This window comes from Myxocyprinus asiaticus, chromosome 44 (assembly GCF_019703515.2).
Source record: "Myxocyprinus asiaticus isolate MX2 ecotype Aquarium Trade chromosome 44, UBuf_Myxa_2, whole genome shotgun sequence".
NCBI lineage: Eukaryota > Metazoa > Chordata > Actinopteri > Cypriniformes > Catostomidae > Myxocyprinus > Myxocyprinus asiaticus.
In genome coordinates, this window is record NC_059387.1 from 24,819,340 (window position 1) to 24,842,177 (window position 22,838).

Genomic DNA, 22,838 nt, shown 5'->3' on the forward strand with positions numbered 1-22,838 from the left:
CACACACACACACACATACATACATACATACATGACTTCCTGTGAGAAATTAGTAGACACACGTCACATCTGCTGTAGTCTACTTGCGTGCCCTGAGATGGAAAAATACCAGACTTAATCGTGGTGTATCTCAATTTCTGAGTGTGTGCTTCTAGGAAAATTCCCTCCACTGAACCACACACTATAAAATGTTAGTTGTGGACTTGCAGAACAGGAGTTGACAGCAGTGACTTGCAGAGACAACACAGTCCTCACACATACAATGTGCAACATGGACCATCCAGCATATCATGGACCCATAAGCAAACAGAGGTGTGAGGAGCTGCTTAGCAAGGAAAGAAAGGATGGAACATACCTCATTCGAGACAGTGAAACCCTCCAGGGAGCTCTCTGCCTCTGTGTGTAGTAAGTATATATAATTTATATATATTTTGAGAAAAGGGGGTATGTCATCTTAATTTTCAGCCAATTTTGTCCTGTCTGTATTTTAATAAATTATGAGGAAGTGAGCCGTGTGATGAAACCTTTATGAGAACTTCTTTTACTGTAAAAACAACACTATATTTGGGCATATTTTTCTTATCCTTTCTGCCTGAGTTCATGAACAGGGTTGGGGAGTAACGAAATACATGTAATGGGAATACGTATTTAAAATACAAAATATAAGTAACTGTATTCCACTACAGTTACAATTTAAATCATTGGTATTTAGAATAAAGTTACATTCAAAAAGTATTTTGATTACTGAAGAGATTACTTTGCATTTTGTTGTCATTTGTTTCATTTAATATTTAGTCCTTTCAGATGGAAAACATTTATACATATAAATGATGCGATCCAAAGTGCATTTGAACAGCGGTGAAACACTTTCTTATGATGTGTTACATTCATACGAGCAGATAGAGAAGTAAGTTTGAAGTAAGTTTGGAGCACAAGAAATAGAAATAAACCTTGTATAAATTGTCAGCTTTACGCTAAGCTAAAATGCTATTTCTAGCCATTTTATATGCACGTAACCAGGCACGATCATATTTTGTTATCAAGAAAATTCACGTTGAATCATAATTTCTTTTTTTCTAGTAAGACCTTTGATATTATTTGATATTGTTTTCCTGTAAAAATATCTAAAAATCCTTAAAACAAGATCAATTTTATTTATCTTGTTTTAGAAACAACACTGCATAAGATATTTAGGTTTTTCAGAGAAAGTATTTTTAACGTGTATTTTGTCTTACTGTACTGGCAGAGTTTTTATAGTCAAAACAAGTGAAAAAATCTACCAGTGCTGAAGAAGTAATCCAAAGTATTTAGAATATGTTACTGATCTTGAGTAATCTAACGGAAAACGTTACAAATTACATTTTACCACATGTATTCTGTAATCTGTAGTGGAATTCATTTCAAAAGTAACCCTCCCAACCCTGTTCATGAACTTCAAAACTTTGCTTATTACAATAAATGGTGGTGATTAAATTTAATTTAATTCAATATGATGATCATGTTCAGGTTCACATTATTAGTATTGAACACTTATAACAGTGTATATAGTATCCCTAAAGGCGAGGCGTGCAAAACTTGGACACTTACAAAAAGACGAAATTGCAGCTATTGAGGTAGTGGTGGTGGGCATGTCAAATATACTGTACAAATAAGCAGGTGCAAATGAGTAGTTTGCTAGTGTGTCAGGAGAGACAAGTACTGACAGTACGGAGACAGTGCAAATTTGTTAATCGTTACAGATGTGGTAGTAATCCAGACTGAATTTAGCTCAAAAAATAATTGCCTTAGACACAAAAAATAAATAAATAACAAAGTAAAAGAATAAAAACTTGAGTTCTACCAGTCGATTTTGATTAAAAAAAAATTACATTAATTTATTGAAACATGAAAAAATTAAACCAAAAATATTTCTAAATTGAAATTACACTTCAAACTAAGTGAAAATATAATCATAATAGCGAAATGGTCAAAAAATCATACCAATTCCAAACATTTTATTCCCTCCAACTTCTTTCACCGGCACCTTTTGCAGTGATTTAAAAGTCACTCTACGACAACAGGTGGAAAAAATACCAATATAAATTAGATAAATACAATTGTAAATTAAAACAATAATAATAAAATAAACCATGACCTAGATAAATTAGTTTAACACTAATCTCATAAATTATTGTTTCAAATAAGACAGCTACAACTCTGATCGTCAAGGACATAATTTCATGTTCCACTATATTTTCAGAGTTTGGATATAAACTTTATTTATTTATCACTGCCTGCTGGTGGAATCCCCAAACTGCAAATGCAGAAACTGAGTTTAAACTTGGTGCTGAGTTAAGGCGTGGTTTTCAAACTTCTTATCTCAATGACCTATTTCTTAGGAAAATATCAAATTGCGCTTTGGGCCACTTCATTAACATTCAATACACCCACAGTTTGCGCACATATACCCACAATAATGTAAACACTCCCACCCATACCCACTTGCGCTTTGCGCTGGCACAAAAATTGCGATTAGAATTGGTGCTTTCACAAAAATTTTATAAGATGTTGCACACAGTTGTAGCGCTTAGTGCTGTGCTTTGCACACTCATGAAAATAGAGCCCCTTGTCTCTGTTGCACTATATACATTTCTGTGTTTGTTTTGAACGAACCACTTAGCGGAGCTATCTCTTTGTTTGACCAGCAGCAGACGGGGGGCGTATTCAAAAATCTGTTTGGAAAACAAAATATATTTGTACATTTCCGTTCAGTGGCGCTAGTGTCGCAGAAATGACATACTTCAGCTTTAAAAGTCTTTAAGTCTTTAGAAGTCTACCTCAAAAACAAATAAAATATTAATTTAACACTTTACATGCACAGGTCCTTCAGAACAAAGAATAATTGGTAGAGGTATTTTGTAAGTTACTTCAATAAGAAAGATTTGCGAAATTACGATTATTGTAGCATAATGTCATAGAATCCACTAGAATTGTATGATTACACATTCAAAAACTTAAATCAGTAACAATTTTGATTTAGTTTAGTTGGTTTTATTTAATGTTCAAAATGGGCATTTCATTAACTATTTACTTCTTTTTGATATGTGTCTTTGTGCTGTTTGTCCACACGGCTCAACTTTATTTTATTTTTTTGTTTTTTTTGTTTTTTATTTAATTATATATTCTTACAGCAAGCAAAAAGTGGTCTATACATACAGAATTCTCCAAACCCACACCGGACACTTCACAGTACAGGTAGGATACACTTTGAAAGATACTATGGAGACTGACTGTGAAAATAGAACACTATAACTAGAAGGATAACTTTACATAATACTTTTAACAATACCAACTTAAACACTGAGCTGGAACCTTTGGACAAAATATGTCTACAAAATTCATTAAATAAAATTGGTTTATTTCTATTTTACTGCAAAAATCTAATTGATTTCTGAAAACAACCAGTGAATAATAAATAAATAAATACATATCTGAATTAATAAATAAATAAATGAATGAATGTGACCACTGCTTAACAGAATTTGAAAGTCATTAAATTGTCACAACAAATGTTGTTTCACCAGACTAGTTCAGGTGTAGAGGAGAAGTTTTTCAAGTCTTTGAAGGACCTAATTCATAATTATAAGCAGAGGAATCAAGGACTCGCAACTCACCTTCGTCATTCACTGAAAAGAAAAATGCTGCAAGAACAGCCTCAACTATGTCCAGAGCCAATTGTGCCTGATGAGGAAAATGACTATGAAAGTGAGTATAAACTCTTAAACTTTGGACATTCCATCTTGAGTATTGCTGCAGAATACCAATGACAGTGGATTGACAGTAATTTAAAGTGTCAGATATACTTTTCCGCATCAGCAAACACATTAAATTAAAATAATTTTGCACGAATCAACAAATTAAGTCGTCATTTTTATTTGTATAGCGCTTTTCACAACACGTATCATTTCAAAGTAGCTTTACAGGAAATCATGCATTAACAAAAAAAAAAAAAAAAAAAAAAAGAGAAAAAAAAGAAAAGAAACCAATATCTATAAAGTCTTGAGTGATTATTGTGTAGTTTGATTAAATATGATTGTAAATTATGTATAAAAATTAAATAATTAAATAATAATTGTATTTAGAACCCCAGTGAGCAAGCTGGAGGCAACTGTGACAAGAAGCACAAAACTCAATAAGATGTTGGTTAATGGAGAAAAATAAACTTGGGAGAAACCAGGCTCACTGTGGGGGCCAGTTCCCCTCTGGCTAAACAACATGAATATAATGCCAATATTACTTACTTATGTATAGTACAAGTCATGGTTTAAAATTTGTAAATTATGTAAGCATTAAGGTCCAGTGTTTAAAAAAAAAAATAATAATAATAATATATTTTTTATTAACTTTAAGATGAATGACTAATGCCTTTTTGAAGTCCATCCTGGATTAACTGCAGAAGTTCACAGAGATACATTGTCCTTTGTTAGTTGGCTGATGAAGGCTTTTGTTGGTAATTAAATGATAGCCTATGTATTCCATTTCAAGAGTGTAGTCCATTAATAGACAAAGGTGATGCAGGCAGAGATTAATGAGGTGCATCACAGTTCAACTGGCAGGACATTTTGGTGAGGTTTTGTGGGGACCATCCTAAGCCCAGTGTTCAGGCAGTGGCATATGAAGTATTCTATGTTTTACAGTTGGAGTTGGCATCAGTTCATCCTCTGAAGTCAAAAGACTGAAGTGATGACTGGCTGGCACCGGCTGTAGTTTGTCGTCATCACTCAGCGACACGTAGCAGTGGAGTCCGACACCAAGCAGGAACAGAGCTGGATCTGGCTGGCTTTGGTAAACTCGGGATATGAATTCCGAGGTTGAGACATGGAAACAAATAGAATAATATAAGCATAGATGCCATTCAATTTTATGCAGAGTTATAGATCACGATCAATGTTTCTGGTTCCGGCAGACTTAACTAAAGCAGCCTAATTGTGAGTTGATGGATAAATTAGGTGCATGCCTGGCTAAATAGATGAGTCTTTAGACTAGACTTAAACTGAGTGAGTGTGTCTGCATTCTGAACAGGGTTAGGGAGACTATTCCATAGTTTAGGAGCCAAGTTTGAAAAGGATCTACCTACTTTTGTGGATTTTGACATTCTTGGAATTATTGACAAGCCAGAATTTTGTGATCGTAATGAACGAGACAGAATATAGCGTGTCAGAGTGTCACTTAATTACTGTGGAGCTAGACCATTCAAAGCTTTTGGTGGAAGAATGCTGTTCTACAAACAATGGAAATTTGATTTTCAATGGACAGATTGGTATCAAATATAACACCTAAGTTCTTTGCTGTAGAATACGACGTAACAGTACATACATCAAGAGTCAATTTATATTTTAGCGGCTTATTTTTAGAGGTTTTTGGTCCAATAAATAGTACCTCTGTTTTGTCGGAATTGAGTAGAAGGACATTTCTGGCCATCCAATCTTTGATTTCATTGATACACTCTGCTGATTTGGAGAATGTTTGAGATTGATGCAATACTCCGTGTAAAACACAGTGGAGAAAATGAATGCACGCAGTTGAGACGCGAGATGTAGACAAGCGGGAAAAAAAAACAAAAAATGAGAGAAACGGGTGCGTACAGTTGAAACAGTAGAAAAGCGGAAACAACCAAAGCACATGGTAAAATAGCAAAGGATAAAACGATGAACATGAATACGATTTTTACGATGAACATGAATACAATTTTTACAGCTGTCATTTTAGAAGAACCAAAACTGTGCCTGAATTAATTGTACTCTCTATCTCTGTTTTACTCTCTCTTTTAGACGTCAACAGATCAGGGGAATATGTTGTTTTTCTGCCAGACTGATGTATCCACAATGTGAAATTCTGAGAGGAAACAGAATCAACCAATAAGGATACAGAGATTCTGGAAGGTCTTGGAAGGAACTCTTAGATGTTCTGTTTTCATCCCCATCATTTTGACATTTCAGTACATTTTCAGACTTGTATTTTCACCTAAATATGAGAATTGAATGTGGAGTCACATGACATGAATCTGACATGACATTCTTTACCATTTACCATTGAGAAATGATACACTTGACTGAATTTATGTTGCTCATGGTGATCTTAAAACCAACTGATCTAAAGGCTTATGCTTAAATGGTTCAAATTAGACTTCTAAATAAAAATAAATAGTAACCATGCATTAATTAATTTACAAAACTAAAACTCTAATTTAAGAGTAAAGGAATAGCAGCCAACAAGTTCCCAGCATGTGGCTTAAATCCTTCAAGCTGTTTAACAAACAATTTTAAGTCAGTCTTATGAAGTTGGTTGAGAGAATGCTGAGAGTGTACAAAACTGTAATCAAGGCACAAAGGGTGGCTACTTTGAAGAATCTCAAATATATGATGAGACATTTTTTGCCTACAGCATAATTCCCATACTTAGTTTAAAGGTGCACTCAGTAACTTTTTGCTCATGTCATCTTAGACTTACAGTGACACCTAGTGGTGTGGAGGCAGCATAATTCACAATCAATAATTTTTAGTTACAGATGCCATTGTAGAAATTCACTATTCACAATCAAGCTTGATTAATTTAATCAATGAGTGAAAGTGTCCAATAACAAGAGGAAGTGAGTAGTATTCAGCTGGTCATGTGATTCTAAAATGGCAGCCCCCATGAGGGTGCCCCTGCCCCATGTAGAATAAAACAGCTTTTATAAGGTTACTGATATGACTAGAGTCCTCATGATTTTATACATATGTTTTAAAATTACAATTCATTTATTTAGGAGTGAAACATTTTTAATGGGAAAAAAATAACTGAGTGCATCTTTAAGTAATTCTAAAGAATCGGTAGGTATGTTCAAACGTTTAACTGGTACTGCATGTTAATTGTTAAACCATAGTTGTTCCTGCGGTTCTGTTTTTCCTTGAAAAGTCAACCGATAAAGACTTTGTAGTTGATTTGCTGTATAGTTATACTAATCTGGGTGGTAGTGAAATATTTTGTAGCTTTTTTTGCTTAACAGCTAACAATTCAAGCACAAGAGATTTTTAAATGTGCATATATTTGTCTTGTTTATTGTTTGTTATAGATAGATATTTGTATGAGTTATGAGCTGTATTTTATGTATAAATTACATATTATAACCTGTACATGCAATTTGGACAGTTTCCAATGTGGTGTTCCAAGTGGTCAAAGACATACAATCTTGTTCAATCAAATACAGACAATCTTGACAACTGATGTTACAGTATAGTTTTGGAAGGAATTTTTAATTTGAATAGTCTTTTTAATAAATGGACTTTAAAATAAATATGCTACAAACAGATCGTATAAATATGTATGAAGTATCAGTACCATTTTCCAGGATTGTCAGATGTGTATTATAATAATAATATTATTAATAATAAAAACCTGCTTCTTTAAATCCCATAGAAGACTTTCTAAAGATTTTTAATTCTTTTAGGAATTTAATTTTCTAAGAATAGCAGATAACATGTTTAGTGACCTGTTGTCTGGTGCATGACGTCATGGACAACATTCATGTGTGGGTGAGACTGATCTAACATGACTTGTTTTTTTCTGACTAATTTGAAAGCATAAGCAGAATATTAAAATATTATTTCTGTTATTAATGAAGAAATTTGATTGAGGTAGAGGAACTGAAAGGGCAATGAGATTTTTCTAACTGACAGTGTAGCTATTCTAGTAACAATGGGCAAGTTTGGACAAGGATCTGAAATACAACTGACTCATCGTCACAGTATAAATTTAGTTACTTTATTAAATATACTGTATTAAATACTTTTATTGCCATTTCAGATGATAAAATTGTTTCATAAATCACTAAAATGAAGAACATATAATATTTTTAGAATGGTTGCAAACCATTCTTCGTGGAGGAGGGTTTTAAGCTTCCTTATGAACAATAAAAAAAGGATTGATATGAAAAATGTTAGCGAAACAATCCAGTATTCCCACCGTCATGGAAATATGAATTGTACAATTGTGATTTCCATGAGTGGAAAAGCAAAATAAATGTAAAAAGTTTTGGTCAGGAGGCGACTGATTCCTCTCTATCCAGCTCTGCTCAGTCATTCGTGGAGCTCCTGTTGCAGGAGGTGTTGGTTTTGCTGCAGCCTCCAGACTCCACTGAAGGAGAGCAGCTGCTAAAGAAGCACAGTCTACGTGCAGGGCGTGTTGTTGACCTTCTTCTAGATATCCTCACTTATTTCCTAATGCCAGTCAGGAAGGAAGTTTATTTGTAATTAAAGTGCCTGTGACTTTTGGGAAATACAACGGTCTAAATGTTCTTAAAAAGAGGGGCATAAGTATATGTTTGGCCAATGAAATTGCAAGCTCTCTAGACAGCAAGGACTTGCAATGAGAGAGATGTTACGTCTAGGTTGAAAAACCTTGCAAATGTGTTTTAAGAAGACCATACTGCTGCAAAACATATGTCTTGTAAGAACACACTGTTCGTCCATGCCCATGAAGAGGCCACGCCTCTAGTTGAGTGTACTTTAACACCAACTGGGCAATTCGCACACTGCATCTCGTAAGCCAGGGTGAGCACATCAATGATCAAGTGAGAAAGTCTTTGCTTGGAGACGGACATTCCTTTCGTGCATCCTCCATAGCACACAAAAAGCAGGTCAGACAGTCTGAATTAACGGGTGCGATCAACGTATGTGTGTAGCGCTTGCAAAGGGCATAACAAATGCAAGGACTGTTCCTCAGCCTAATTAAATGGAGGAGAGAAAAAGGCATGAAGGTGAACCACCTGCGCTCTGAAAATTGTAGTTAGAACCTTAGGTACATAGCCTTTCCTGGGTTTGAGAGTGGTTTTTGAAAGACCCAGACCAAACTCCAGACATGAATTGTCAACTGACAGTGCTTGCAAATCACCAACCCGTTTTACTGAGGCCAAAGCCAGCAGTAATGGGCCTATTGTCCTTGTTCTTCTTCTTCTTATTATTATTATTAGGCAGCAGTTAGTAAGACTGGGGAAATTCACTTCCAGCACCTGTACAATCAGCACTGGTGTCCCCCAGGGATGTGTGCTCTCCCCACTACTCTTCTCCCTGTACACAAACGACTGCACTGCCAAGGACCCCTCTGTCAATCTCCTGAAGTTTGCTGACGACACTACTGTCATTGGCCTCATCCAGTATGACGATGAGTCTACGTACAGAAGGGGGGGTTGAACAGCTGGCTGTCTGGTGCCCACCCTTCAAGAACTGTACACTTCCAGAGTGAGGAAAAGGGCTGGAAAAATCACTCTGGACCCCATTCACCCAGCCCATTAACTTTTTGAACTGTTGCCTTCTGGCCGGCGCTACAGAGCCCTGAGCACCAGAACTGTCAGGCACAAGAACAGTTTTTTCCCTCAGGCTATCCATCTCATGAACAGTTAAAACTGCCCCATTGAGCAATAATTATGTGCAATACACATTAGTCTATTTATGTTTATCCAACATATCCTACCTCTTCTGCCATTACATTCCCTTGCATTATCTGTATATAACAGATTTGTATTTGTACATACGTATATATATATATATCATAGAAAACATTACCTGTCTTAGGTCAGTTAGAATCACTACTTTATTTTAATAAATTAATGTGAAATGTCAGAATAATAGTAGAGACAATGATTTATTTCAGCTTTTATTTATTTCATCACATTCCCAGTGGGTCAGAAGTTTACGTACACTTTGTTAGTATTTGGTAGCATTGCCTTTAAATTGTTTTACTTGGGTCAAATGTTTTGGGTAGCCTTCCACAAGCTTCTCACAATAAGTTGCTGGAATTTTGGCCCATTCCTCCAGACAGAACTGGTGTAACTGAGTCAGGTTTGTAGGCCTCCTTGATCGCACACGCTTTTTCAGTTCTGCCCACAAATTTTCTAATGGATTGAGGTCAGGTCTTTGTGATGGCCGCTCCAATACCTTTACTTTGTTGTCCTTAAGCCATTTTGCCACAACTTTGGAGGTATGCTTGGGGTCATTGTCCATTTGGAAGACCCATTTGCGACCGAGCTTTAACTTCCTGGCTGATGTCGTGAGATGTTGCTTCAATATATCCATATAATTTTCCTTCCTTATGATGCCATCTATTTTGTGAATTGCACCAGTCCCTCCTGCAGCAAAGCACCCCCACAACATGATGCTGCCACCCCCATTATTCTGGGGAATCAGGATGCTGAAGTGGCCCGTTCACCAGTGAAGCATCAAGTGGCGAGGCGGAGTAAATGTTTGTCGGAACACTGCAGGAGAGCGGAGAGTCTTCTCGTTGCCGTGAATTTCCCGCCCGCTGAGTCATGTATGCAGACGGCGAAGTAATAGAATGCTTCTAGACGAGAGATGAATTACTGTCTTGTAGGAAGACAATTCTGAGGAATGGTGTTTGCGTGCCGGCTTTTATACCAGACAGCTTTGTGCCTAAAAAGGGCGGAGCTTAAACACCATAGCCAATCCTGGTGTTATTGTAGAAAGGTTTCAACTAGGCCGTGTAGAAGGACACTCCCCATAGCGTCAGCTTAGTGACGCAATGTCAAGTGTACTGAATCGTAAAGGAACAGCTGCACTTCTATGCGTGAGCTCCTTAACATGTTGCAGGTGATTGAGTCATAAGTGTCCCAATGTTCAGTGGATCAGTACCTTTACCATTGCCTGAATTTGTGTTCACAATATACTGATTCATGACATAGGGGGCTAGGGAACTGACTGAGACACAGGGCCAGATTTATTTATTTATTTTTTTTAAAGAAAAGGAGGGACGAGTCAAAATTATATTTTGTGATAATCAGTATCATGCCTCAAATGCTGTCGATTGAGCTTAAGTCAAGTCAAATTTATTTGTATAGCACTTTTCACAATGTTGTTTCAAAGCAGCTGTACATGAAATTATGCTGTAACAGAAAACGTATAAATATAATGCCAATATTAGTTATTTATGTTTAGAATTATTAGTGGTTAAAATTAGTAACTTAACTTGTATTGAACCCAGAATATTCTTTTAAATGAACATTTATTTACAGTTTGGTATACTCTAAATCCAATCAGAAGTATTTTTAATCTATTTATTTAGTAATCTAACACTTAATCTGCCAATCATGTAACATTATAGACCTTATTCACGCTAGCGCCATGTTTGATTTTTAATGGGAATGACGAGGCTTTAAGGGGTTGACTTGCAGTCTCTTCAGTGGGCTGTACTACAGTTTAAAGTGTTTTTGGATGTTTTTGCGGACAAAACATTGTTAAAATATCTGTCCAAGAACGTTCAGTATACAAAGAACTCTAGACAACTCTAGTTGTGGAAAATCAGATGTGATTTAGGAGCTTTACACAGCTTTATACCGTTCGTGCCATTGAAGAGATGGTAAGTCTATCACTCACAGTCTCGTTGTCATTCATATTAAAAATCAAAGATGGCGCTAACGTGAATAGCCTCTTTAGTCTGTGTACTTTGTTTTTTTACTCTCATGATCTGATGAGATAATCAGTGAATAAATGTCTCTATAACACAGGATATTAAGGCATATTTTTAATTTAAATGACATTAATTTTCTTAAATGCTTTAAGATTCTTATTCTTCAATTCAATTCTTGATGTAATTTGTGTAGAGTTTTAAATGTTAAGCTTGTTCACCTTTTGGCCAGCAGAGGGCTCTATACATCCTATGTAAAGATTGTGATTGACATTATAGATTCTCTTTTTCATAAATAGACTTTTTCAATAAACAAAGAGTAGTTGTCCATGCCCTAAAATTAATTATATATCTTAAGATGAAAAAAATAATTGTTTTGAAATATTTGACTGTACAAATGTCTGTTGCTTAAGGGCATTTCTCAACTTATTTGTTTAACTCATGGAGCCACATGGACGACTGGGACCATGCAGGAAGGGGCCCCAATTTGTGCTTGACAGGCTAACAAGGTCATAACCCCAACCCCATCCCTAATCCTAACCTTACAGAACCTGTAACGCTGATCAGCCGGTCAGGCACAATTCATGCAGGTGCGATGAATAGTGAGACATCTTAAGCAGCATTACACCTTTCACTTATATGAAGATTATGTTTTTTTTTTTTTTGTTTGTTTTTTAACCATTCATGTTGAAGGTGTGACATCCTTGTTAGTAAGATCAAAGATTTTACCTTTAGCTCTCTAGACAAAATTAATCCTGCATGAGTGCACTATTGTATGGTAATCAGTTTTTTAAGCTTTTTTAATACACAGATGACTCATTTGTAATCAGTGTTTTACTCAAACTAGATGGAACAACGATTAAAGAAGCTGTCAAGGCAGTTTTGTAGAAAGCAAGATGATGTGCACATTCACCAGTGTAATAAGTGTACAAAGGATGCTAATGCAATAGGCACAGCATAATACAAACTATAATCGGTGCTCTGTTTTTGAGTAACATATCAAGTTGACATTTCACCCATGATATTATTTTCAGGGTTGGAATGGGGCTGAGAGCATAGCTTTCAATTGATGTTTGTCAGAAAAATGTTATCTGTTACATACTTTTAATACTTTTCGTAGTTTTGAATAATACTTTTTGTAGACTTGATGAGAAAACACATTGGCATACATTTGCTCTTCGATTTTCATTCATCTAAATGTATGCACAGAATTTTTTTAAGAGGCACCTGTTTATTTTTACATTTTTCCTGCCATTAACCAACTGTGTTTGAACATCGGTACTGATTCTCACAGTCTGTCAAAATGACCCAATTCCAGGGGCAGCGCTTTGTGATACACAGAGTAACCACATATATAATAGACTGTGAAAACTGATTTAGTTTAATTCTATATCTAAAATATGTTGAAGCTACAGGTGCATCTCAATAAATTAGAATGTCGTGGAAAAGTTCATTTATTTCAGTAATTCAACTCAAATTGTGAAACTCGTGTATTAAAGAAATTCAATGCACACAGACTGAAGTAGTTTAAGTCTTTGGTTCTTTTAATTGTGATGATTTTGGCTCACATTTAACAAAAACCCACCAATTCACTATCTCAAAAAATTAGAATACATCATAAGACCAATAAAAAAAACATTTTTAGTGAATTGTTGGCCTTCTGGAAAGTATGTTCATTTACTGTATATGTACTCAATACTTGGTAGGGGCTCCTTTTGCTTTAATTACTGCCTCAATTCAGCGTGGCATGGAGGTGATCAGTTTGTGGCACTGCTGAGGTGGTATGGAAGCCCAGGTTTCTTTGACAGTGGCCTTCAGCTCATCTGCATTTTTTGGTCTCTTGTTTCTCATTTTCCTCTTGACAATACCCCATAGATTCTCTATGGGGTTCAGGTCTGGTGAGTTTGCTGGCCAGTCAAGCACACCAACACCATGGTCATTTAACCAACTTTTGGTGCTTTTGGCAGTGTGGGCAGGTGCCAAATCCTGCTGGAAAATGAAATCAGCATCTTTAAAAAGCTGGTCAGCAGAAGGAAGAATGAAGTGCTCCAAAATGTCTTGGTAAACGGGTGCAGTGACTTTGGTTTTCAAAAAACACAATGGACCTTCACCAGCCGATGACATTGCACCCCAAATCATCACAGACTGTGGAAACTTAACACTGGACTTCAAGCAACTTGGGCTATGAGCTTCTCCACCCTTCCTCCAGACTCTAGGACCTTGGTTTCCAAATGAAATACAAAACTTGCTCTCATCTGAAAAGAGGACTTTGGACCACTGGGCAACAGTCCAGTTCTTCTTCTCCTTAGCCCAGGTAAGATGCCTTTGACGTTGTCTGTGGTTCAGGAGTGGCTTAACAAGAGGAATACGACAACTGTAGCCAAATTCCTTGACATGTCTGTGTGTGGTGGCTCTTGATGCCTTAACCCCAGCCTCAGTCCATTCCTTGTGAAGTTCACCCAAATTCTTGAATCGATTTTGCTTGACAATCCTCATAAGGCTGCGGTTCTCTCGGTTGGTTGTGCATCTTTTTCTTCCACACTTTTTCCTTCCACTCAACTTTCTGTTAACATGCTTGGATACAGCACTCTGTGAACAGCCAGCTTCTTTGGCAATGAATGTTTGTGGCTTACCCTCCTTGTGAAGGGTGTCAATGATTGTCTTCTGGACAACTGTCAGATCAGCAGTCTTCCCCATGATTGTGTAGCCTAGTGAACCAAACTGAGAGACCATTTTGAAGGCTCAGGAAACCTTTGCAGGTGTTTTGAGTTGATTAGCTGATTGGCATGTCACCATATTCTAATTTTTTGAGATAGTGAATTGGTGGGTTTTTGTTAAATGTGAGCCAAAATCATCACAATTAAAAGAACCAAAGACTTAAACTACTTCAGTCTGTGTGCATTGAATTTCTTTAATGCACAAGTTTCACAATTTGAGTTGAATTACTGAAATAAATGAACTTTTCCATGACATTCTAATTTATTGAGATGCACCTGTATATTTTGAGAAAACAATCACTAGATTTATACTTACAAAACATAGATTAGGTGATGTCTGTTTGAATTTTCTCTCTTTTTCCTTAAAACATGCTAGACAGGTTGCACTTGTTCTGAATATTTGCTGCAACTCTTGCACTCCAGTGCTCAATTAGCTTCATTTAATCATTTGCTGCTAAATAATTTCACTGTTTTTTTTTCAGTGAAATTTCATCAGTTTAAAAACAAATTACCACAAATTTAGCCGATGTTGATTTGGGTTTTATTACGGACTCTGTCGCTTTCCCTTTTTGCTTATAGACTCTGTTCTGCTTGGCGTTTCTTTGTTTTTACAAAGTGATTCCCTGGAAGTTTGCCATTTTGAATGATCCATGGTCATTATTTTAATAGGGAATAATTATTTTCTAAAATCATTTTCTGATATTATTTGGAAACAGTCTTAAGATTGTGTTGTGAACTTTGTTTATGTTGTTTTATTGCTGGAGGTGTGTCTAATGGTTTCAAGTCCAAGGTATGATTTAGTTTATGGCATTTAATCATGTTCCTGCTGTACCTGACTCAGTTTCTTGATAGCACTTCAAGACTTTATGAAATGCCATACATCAGTTTACATTTGTTTTATCATTGGTCTTTATGGTTTACAAAATCTTTGGAACATCTGTAAGGGGAGTGCTAATAGACATGTTAGTGTATGACAGTGAAATCAGAATGTCTTAAATTAATATTCCATGTTCAATACAAGTTAAGCTCAGTTGACATCATTATGTTGATTACCACAAAAATTTATTTCGACTTCTGCCTCCTTTTCTTTAAAAAAAGCAAAAATCGAGGTTACAGTGAGGCACTTACAGTGAAAGTGAATGTGGTACATTTTTGGAGGGTTTAAAGGCAGTAATGTGAAGCTTATAATTTTATTAAAGCACTTACATTAATCCTTTTGTTAAAACTCGTGTATTATTTGAGTTGTAAAGTTGTTTAAATTGTAATTTTTTTATGTCTTGTAGCAATACTTTTGAAAAAGTGAATATTTTAACGTTCAAAAATTGGCTCCCATTCACTTCTATTGTAAGTGCCCCACTCTAACTCAGATTTTTGCTTTTTTATAAGAAAAGAAGGGGCAAGTCAAAATTAATTTTTGTGGTAGTCAGTATGGCACAAATGCTGAAGATTGAGCTTAACTTGTATTGAACCTGGAATAATCCTTTTAGTTTAGTGTTCGGTGATGGTGATATGTCCACAGTGAATATGTTAACTCTGGAGTTTCAAAGTTATTCATCATATCATGAGATGATAATAGAAAATGGACAGAATGTGTACTCACCTTTGTACTCCTTGCTACGCCTTTTCTTTTCTTTTTTTCTTTTCACAACACAAGTAATGGCAATTATAATTGTGATTATGACTGCCAAATCAGGAAGGACAATTGCCAAGGTTGGATGATCTCCCACATCTGTATGGGAATAAAAATTATTATTGAATTTATTTGAAAGAAGTGTTATGACCACGTTCAACACCTTTTTATCTGTTTTCCATGTATTTCATCTGTTTGTCTTTAGATGGATTTAGCAGATTAACAGAATTTAAAGCATAAAAGATTTGTAATAATGGTTGTATACCTGTTAGTGTGACTATGGTGTGCATAATGTATCTAGATTCTGCAATACTGCTCTCACAGGTGTAGGTTCCTGAATGGTCTTCTTTACTCAGGTGATGGAGTTTGGCTGTCCCATCTGGCAAAAAAGTTAACCTTGCCTTTAATCTGGTCAGAGATTTTTTTTATAGAGGTTTGGCTGTCATGTTTCAGAACAGTGATGGAAGAATTCACAGTGACAATGTAGTTGAAGTCCTCAGTGAATGGACATGGGAGTGTTACCTCATCTTGCACTGAGATTTCTGCAACAAAATGTTTTAAATTCTGATATTAGTGAAATGTGCTTTGTTGGACAAAATGCTCCATACCTAATCTTTATTCTCACATTGAGAGTCTTATCTCTGCCTCTGCTAAATATTTCTTTCACTGAAATTCATAGTGGAAAAAGAAACCAACTTTGGAGAGAGATTAGGAACAACCCTTACATCATCAGAAAAGATATATCATACTGAATAGCTCACCATTTATTATTCATCACCCAGCAAATTCTATTCATTCTGTAACATTGTCATACAAAAATCAGTGTGAAATTTGCAGTTACCAGCTTACCTTGCTGTTTCAAACTACTGTAGCTGTATAGTATGTTTTTAAGTTCACTTGTCACCGTGAACAGGTTTTCATCTGTTTTGTTGTAGTTGTTTGATTGTTTGTTTGTTGGGGGATCCGAGAACCACAATACATCTGGTTCTGGATAAACTCTGCTGGTGTTGCAGATGACTCACCTCTTCATGTAATACCCACTGATTTAACTGGAGCTAAAACAATATGAAAACATCAATATTGTTACAATCCAGTCTGTCTCAATGGGAATGTTGTCATTCAAAATGTCATTATTTTATATCATCTTAGAAAGTGAAAGTTGTGTAAATGATCATGTGAAACTTTTAGAGTTTAAAGGAAAATTTTGCACAAATATGTAATTTAATTCTGTCAACATTTACTAACCCTAATGTCTTTTGAAGCCTGTATTGATTTAGTCTTCTTTTGGAACGTAATGTGATATTTATAACTAAATGCAGCTGCTCTTTTCCATACAATGAAAGTGAATGTTGACCATGGCTGTCAAGCAAGATTCTCAGTGAACAATTAATTGTTCCTCAAACAGAGAATAGAGCATATCATTGTATGGGACACTTGGAGCTTAACAAACCCCTGTTCGCCACCCACATTCATTGTATGGAAAAGAGCAGCGTGGCATTCTTCAAAACTTCTTTTGTGTCCCACAGAAGAAAGTAAATCATACAGGTTTGGAACATCAAGGAGATGAGTAAATGACAGAATTTTCTTTGTTGGGTAAACTATCCCTCATTTGTTTGGTTACTTGCAGTGTAGCACCTGTATATCCCTTCATTTTGGATTCATTTGGATAAATTTTGATATCAGTTTCTGTGAACAGTGACGTTTGTCCCTTGTAGGCCTCGAACTGAAAGTCCAGCTGGTCTTTATTTTGGTAGAATGTGTGCACTGCTTCTTTGCCATTATAACAGTGAATGATATTAAAGAGGTTGGATGTGCAGGGTAATACACACTCTCCAGAGTAAAGGCAGGTGACAGGGGTGTCTGAAATCAAAATTACAGTGTGATTGCCTGTTTTAAAAGAAATAACCTCTTTGAAGGCATTGAGAAAACCTTTTGCCTCACAAAATGCTCAAATTTAAACATGTGACGAAGTCTGTGACTAAACTGCATAAAACTTCTACAGTCATTTACTTTGGTATCAAAGGGCAATCCATGGTGCATGGCCATACTGATACAAGTTTCCTTTCAGCTAATGGTGGATCTAATAAATGACTGACATATTATTTTCCAGTAAACTTCAAAAATATTTTAGCCTATATTTAAGATTTATGCATTTCAATTTCGTAACAAAACTGAATCAGATTGAATGATCTTTAACAAATTAAAATAATAAAACTTAAATATATTCAAGTTTTTAAAAAGAAAATTTTTTTTAAGATTACTCAATTCAATTTGATGAGAATTTGTAATGAAATTGAAATATGTCATTCTTTAAAATAGACAAATATTATTTTGAGTTACACATGCTGTTTTTGGTGAGGGATCAGAAAATTAGCTCATGTTGCTCTTAAAAATTATTTTCTTTAGATTATATACACTGGCGGCCAAAAGTTTGGAATAATGTACAAGTTTTGCTATTTCGGAAGGAAATTGGTACTTTAATTCACCAAGTGGCATTCAACTGATTACAAAGTATAGGACATTACTGATATAAAAAACAGCATCATCACTATTTGAAAAAAGTAATTTTTGATCAAATCTAGACAGGCCCCATTTCCAGCAGCCATCACTCCAACACCTTATCCTTGAGTAATCATGCTAACTTGCTAATTTGGTACTAGAAAATCACATCAAACACACTTGAAAGCTATTTGGTTCGTTAAATGAAGCTTAAAGCTACACTATGTAACTTTTGGCCCTCTAGCGGTTAAAAAATAAAATTGCATGCATCTTGCGGAAGAACATTGTTTTGGTTGTGCTTCGGCTCTGCTCCTCTGCGCAGATGAATGTGGTTCAAGGCACTGGTGCACACATGAATACAGGACATCTTATCAGAGTGAATGGACAAATAAATAACAAAAGAAAGGAAAAGATGGATATCTGAAAATATGTCATCTGAGCAGGCAATTGCCATATCTTATGCTGTTGTTTTGACTTATTGGAAACACTGATGTTTTGAAATAAATAACGTTACAACGTTACAAGTTAGGCAACGTTCGTTAACATTAGATTTAACGATTGATAGTCTGATAAGGTCAAACGTTGTAAAGTTTTTATAACTGCAGGATATTCTGGCCAAATAGACCACGGTAGTAACTAATTTATAGATTGTCATTGTTACCAGCCAGTGGTCAACATCATTTCAAGACTCACATGTCCTTGGCCTAGGACTAAAGGATTTATTTATATAAATTATTGCTGCTATAAAGAAAAATACACACGTGTGCTAGCAAGTGAAAACTTCTGCACCGATTACAGTATAATTATTGTATTTCACTACACACACACAGACGTGTGTGTGATTACACAATTATACATAAACCATATCAATAAAATATCTTACCTGTTGAGTAAGAAAAAAGCCATTTCTGGGTCACTTTTAAATCCTTTCAGATTTTGGAGTTGTCACCACCTCTGAAAAGCTAAGCCGATGTTGATTTGGGTTTTATTACGGACTCTGTCGCTTTCCCTTTTTGCTTGTAGACTCTGTTCTGTTCGGGGTTTCTTTGTTTTTACAAAGTGATTCCCTGGAGGTTTGCCATTTTGAATGATCCATGGTCAATTTTTCTCATTCATTGTGACAACAAACTTTCAGCTTCAGCTACTCCCACACACGTGCTACAGTAGCTGGAGCTTATTTTCTCTGTGTATGGTTATGACGTGAACACGCATGGGCGAATGACCTATGTATGCAATTTCCCGTGAAATCCATCCCGACAGCTCTAAAATATTTATAATATAATATCATTATTATAGGTTTATCAAAGTGTATTTGGGGGTTTGGAAGATGGGTTTTTGTTGCACACTCTCATTAATAACATTGTTATTTTTTAAAAAGTTACATAAATGAAGATTTAATGTGGAAATAAAACATTTGGCGAAATGTGTTTTAAAAATGCTTACTTAATTGTTTTGTCTAAGGTGCTGGTTTTGAAGTGAAGTAGCCTACCTGTACTGCTGATGGATGATTCAGTTGGCATGCTACAACACGCATCCGCGAGAAAAGCGGTGGAGTTTCAAAGAGAAGTTCTAAATAAACAAATACTGGTTGCTGTTGTTCTATTTTGGTTAAATATTTAATGTCTGATAAAAAATTACCTTATGTGAAATATAAAGTATTATTATGATCATGGTGAAGGGGGTTTGCCAGAGTTCTTTTTAGGGTGGGCAACTGAACCCCTTTCGATACGCCATTGCATAACACACACCTATTACTAAAATAATTAAAATAATGATCATTTACAGTTTTTACATATTTCTGTGTTTAGACAAGCAAATCACTGCACAACCTCACAATACTTATCACATAACCTACATAACTCAGATAAGTGAACTGTATTAGCAAAAATAATATTTCGCAGTACAACACAGTTTAAAAGACTGAAAACCAAAATGAAAAGTATACAGACCAAATTGCTGACTGTTGTCTGACTTTAACATTTAAGGCATTTGGTAAGATTATCTTATTCAGAATGACTTACAAAAGTGTTTTAGTCTCTATGTGAGACTGACATGGTCAACAGATGGCAAGCACATAATTCTGACAGTTATGTGCTTGGAATAGAATTGTTTTTTTTTTTTTTTACATTTATTTTTTGCAAGCTTTTGCACGTTAATACAGACAACACAGGACTGTTTTTATGTTGAGGTATTGTCCCACATCTTGATTCAAGATTGTTGTTATTATTATTATTATTATTATTATAAATACACTGTGAGCGTCACTTAGATTTTGCTGTTGTTTTCCTCTGTTATGTTTTCTCATGTATGTCTGTTGGCTGTCTCTTCTGTGAAGCAGCTTTTATCAGCTCCACTGTTTGTAATAGTCACTGTAAAGGGCAGAAACATCTGTTAAATTGACAGTGAGGTCATGTAAGATGTCATTTACTGTCAATCATAGATTTATGGGCACAAACCTTTTATTGGTTGCATCTCTATAGCATCCGTGTGGGTTTTACTTGACTGTGACCACCCAGCTGGTTAGAAGAAAGTAGAATTGTTGGACAAAGTTAAGTAAATACATAAGAAAATAATGATTATTTCGAAAATAAATGTTTTTGGTGATTCTGATAATCTATATGTGGCTGTGCAAATGTGCCCACTATTAAAGAGACACAGACACAGCAAGACATCTAATAGGGATTCTTTATTCCCGACTGCGCTCGAGAAAGACGCGGCATTAATATCTGTAGTTTCTGTTTGTGTGTAGGCTTTTATACACCACAACTCACAACAGCAGCAAAAGAACAAAAAAATAACAAGGTTATAACAGGATTACAATATCCTCTACACTTGTAAAGCTGAAATTACAATGTTCCAAAATAACGAAGAAAATAAACAAAAATAAAGAATAATAGTCAAACTATGTATCTTTTTCCCTTATGGTTATTCCACATTTTAGAAGACTCAGTAGGGTATAGATTCACATCAGTGTCCCTTTACAACTTCCCAAAAAGAGTTACAGAAATCCCAAAGTGAAACAAAATACACAAAACCATTTATGGAAGTAACTGAACCCCTAATAAACAACGGTAGTGGCTTTTACTGTTTTCTAGAAATATAAAACATAGAAAAATTAATAATGATACATACACATAAGCCACTCATACTCATGAATCAGACTGAATCAGTACATTTAACACTTTCCCGCATTACATTTCCTTCTCTTAAGACAAATGATTAATGAGCTCAGATGAACATTAACATTATAAACACTTCACAACTCATCAGATTTTCCCTTAAGTGAATAAAAGCATTTATCATAGAAAACAGAATAAATGACACTCACTCTGTGAAGCGCTGCACCGCACTGGAACACTCACGTGACTAATAACTCACGTGCACACTCGCGTGTCTCGCTTCTCCCCTCTAATATCATTTATCAAAGGAAAAAGAAGAATCGCTTACTTCCCCCTCAGAAATCACAACATTAAATATAACAGATAGCACAAATATCTCTTAACAAACACATTAAATGAACACTCATGCTCAATCTCTGTCACGGCGGCTTCTTCAATCTCGCCCCGTGGAGATCTCTTGCACATGGAGAAACATAAGATCTGTGCAACAGTTGAATCGTTCGATTGCCCAACGAACACACTCAAACAAATCTCACCCCGAGTGAGCTCTCCCCCATTCTTCAAAAATGGCACTTCTCCCCACTCCAACACACACACACATCAGCTGACACATGCGCACAGGGATCTCTAACAGCAGACAACCCCCATACACTACATCACCCCCTCTTTTGGCTACTTCACCACACATATTCACAAAGGTGACCTCTAGGGGTATGTAGTCCAATTGCAGGCTATTATTGGCCTGGTCACACTCTCTCCTGCTATAAATCAATGTCCGCGTAGACTTCCCTCTTAGCTGTCCACAGCTCCCTTTAGTTTTTCAGATGTATAAATCACCATGCCTGCCAAAACTTGAGACAAAATGTCTGGGCTGAATGACACCGCATTACAAACGGACTTGGGCAAATTATTTGGGTTACTGTGTTTACCCGCCGTCTGCCTTTGAGACCAACATGGCACAGGTGTAGGTACTTTTGGCTCATCTGGCACAGCCAAACTACTCCTCGGAGCCGGAACTGGATGCTTCACAACAATATCTGGAAACAAATCCATTTTTACCACTTCCACGCCACCATTTCCTTCATCTACCTTTCCCTCAAATCACAGTAAGTGTCTCACCAGCACCCTCACATTCCTCAACCTTCCACTGAAACCAACACAGGAGGCAACGAACGCCCTTCCTCAATTGGCCATGTCTCCTCCACCACTACGCACTCCACATCTGAGGACATTGACGGTCTCTCATCCACCTGATTAACAACTTCCCTCACAGGTCGTACCTTGCTTCGTGGTGCTGGCACAGGGATCGGTCGAGGACAGGTTCAAATATCTGACCGATGTATTCTTTTCAGCACACCTCCTCCTACCGGTTCCACCACATATATAGCCCCTTGAACATCTCTTACCACATAAACCACTGGCGCCCAGGCATCTTGA

General features: G+C 36.0%; 1 protein-coding gene and 2 long non-coding RNA genes across 4 annotated transcripts; 1 reads left to right on the forward strand and 2 right to left on the reverse strand.

The window, feature by feature from the left end:
• The first annotated feature begins 40 nt into the window (after positions 1-40).
• LOC127434369 (SH2 domain-containing protein 1B-like) lies at positions 41-7,452 on the forward strand. The gene is made up of 4 exons (XM_051687058.1): positions 41-405; positions 3,171-3,234; positions 3,564-3,744; positions 5,811-7,452. Exons 1-4 carry the CDS (start codon positions 263-265, stop codon positions 5,852-5,854), a joined length of 432 nt encoding a protein of 143 aa, XP_051543018.1. The 5' UTR covers positions 41-262; the 3' UTR covers positions 5,855-7,452.
• LOC127434372 (uncharacterized) lies at positions 3,757-17,051 on the reverse strand. The gene is made up of 4 exons (XR_007896025.1): positions 16,633-17,051; positions 16,049-16,325; positions 15,754-15,882; positions 3,757-4,829 (listed from the first exon to the last, which is right to left on the reverse strand). It is a non-coding gene; the product is annotated as an uncharacterized LOC127434372 (long non-coding RNA).
• A 2,568-nt stretch (positions 17,052-19,619) lies between these two features.
• LOC127434373 (uncharacterized) lies at positions 19,620-21,980 on the reverse strand. Of its 2 annotated transcripts, XR_007896027.1 has the most exons (4): positions 21,938-21,980; positions 21,611-21,690; positions 20,739-20,798; positions 19,620-20,651 (listed from the first exon to the last, which is right to left on the reverse strand). It is a non-coding gene; the product is annotated as an uncharacterized LOC127434373 (long non-coding RNA). The 2 variants fall into 2 exon arrangements; XR_007896026.1 differs by having other exon boundaries at positions 21,611-21,975.
• Between the last annotated feature and the right edge of the window lie 858 nt (positions 21,981-22,838).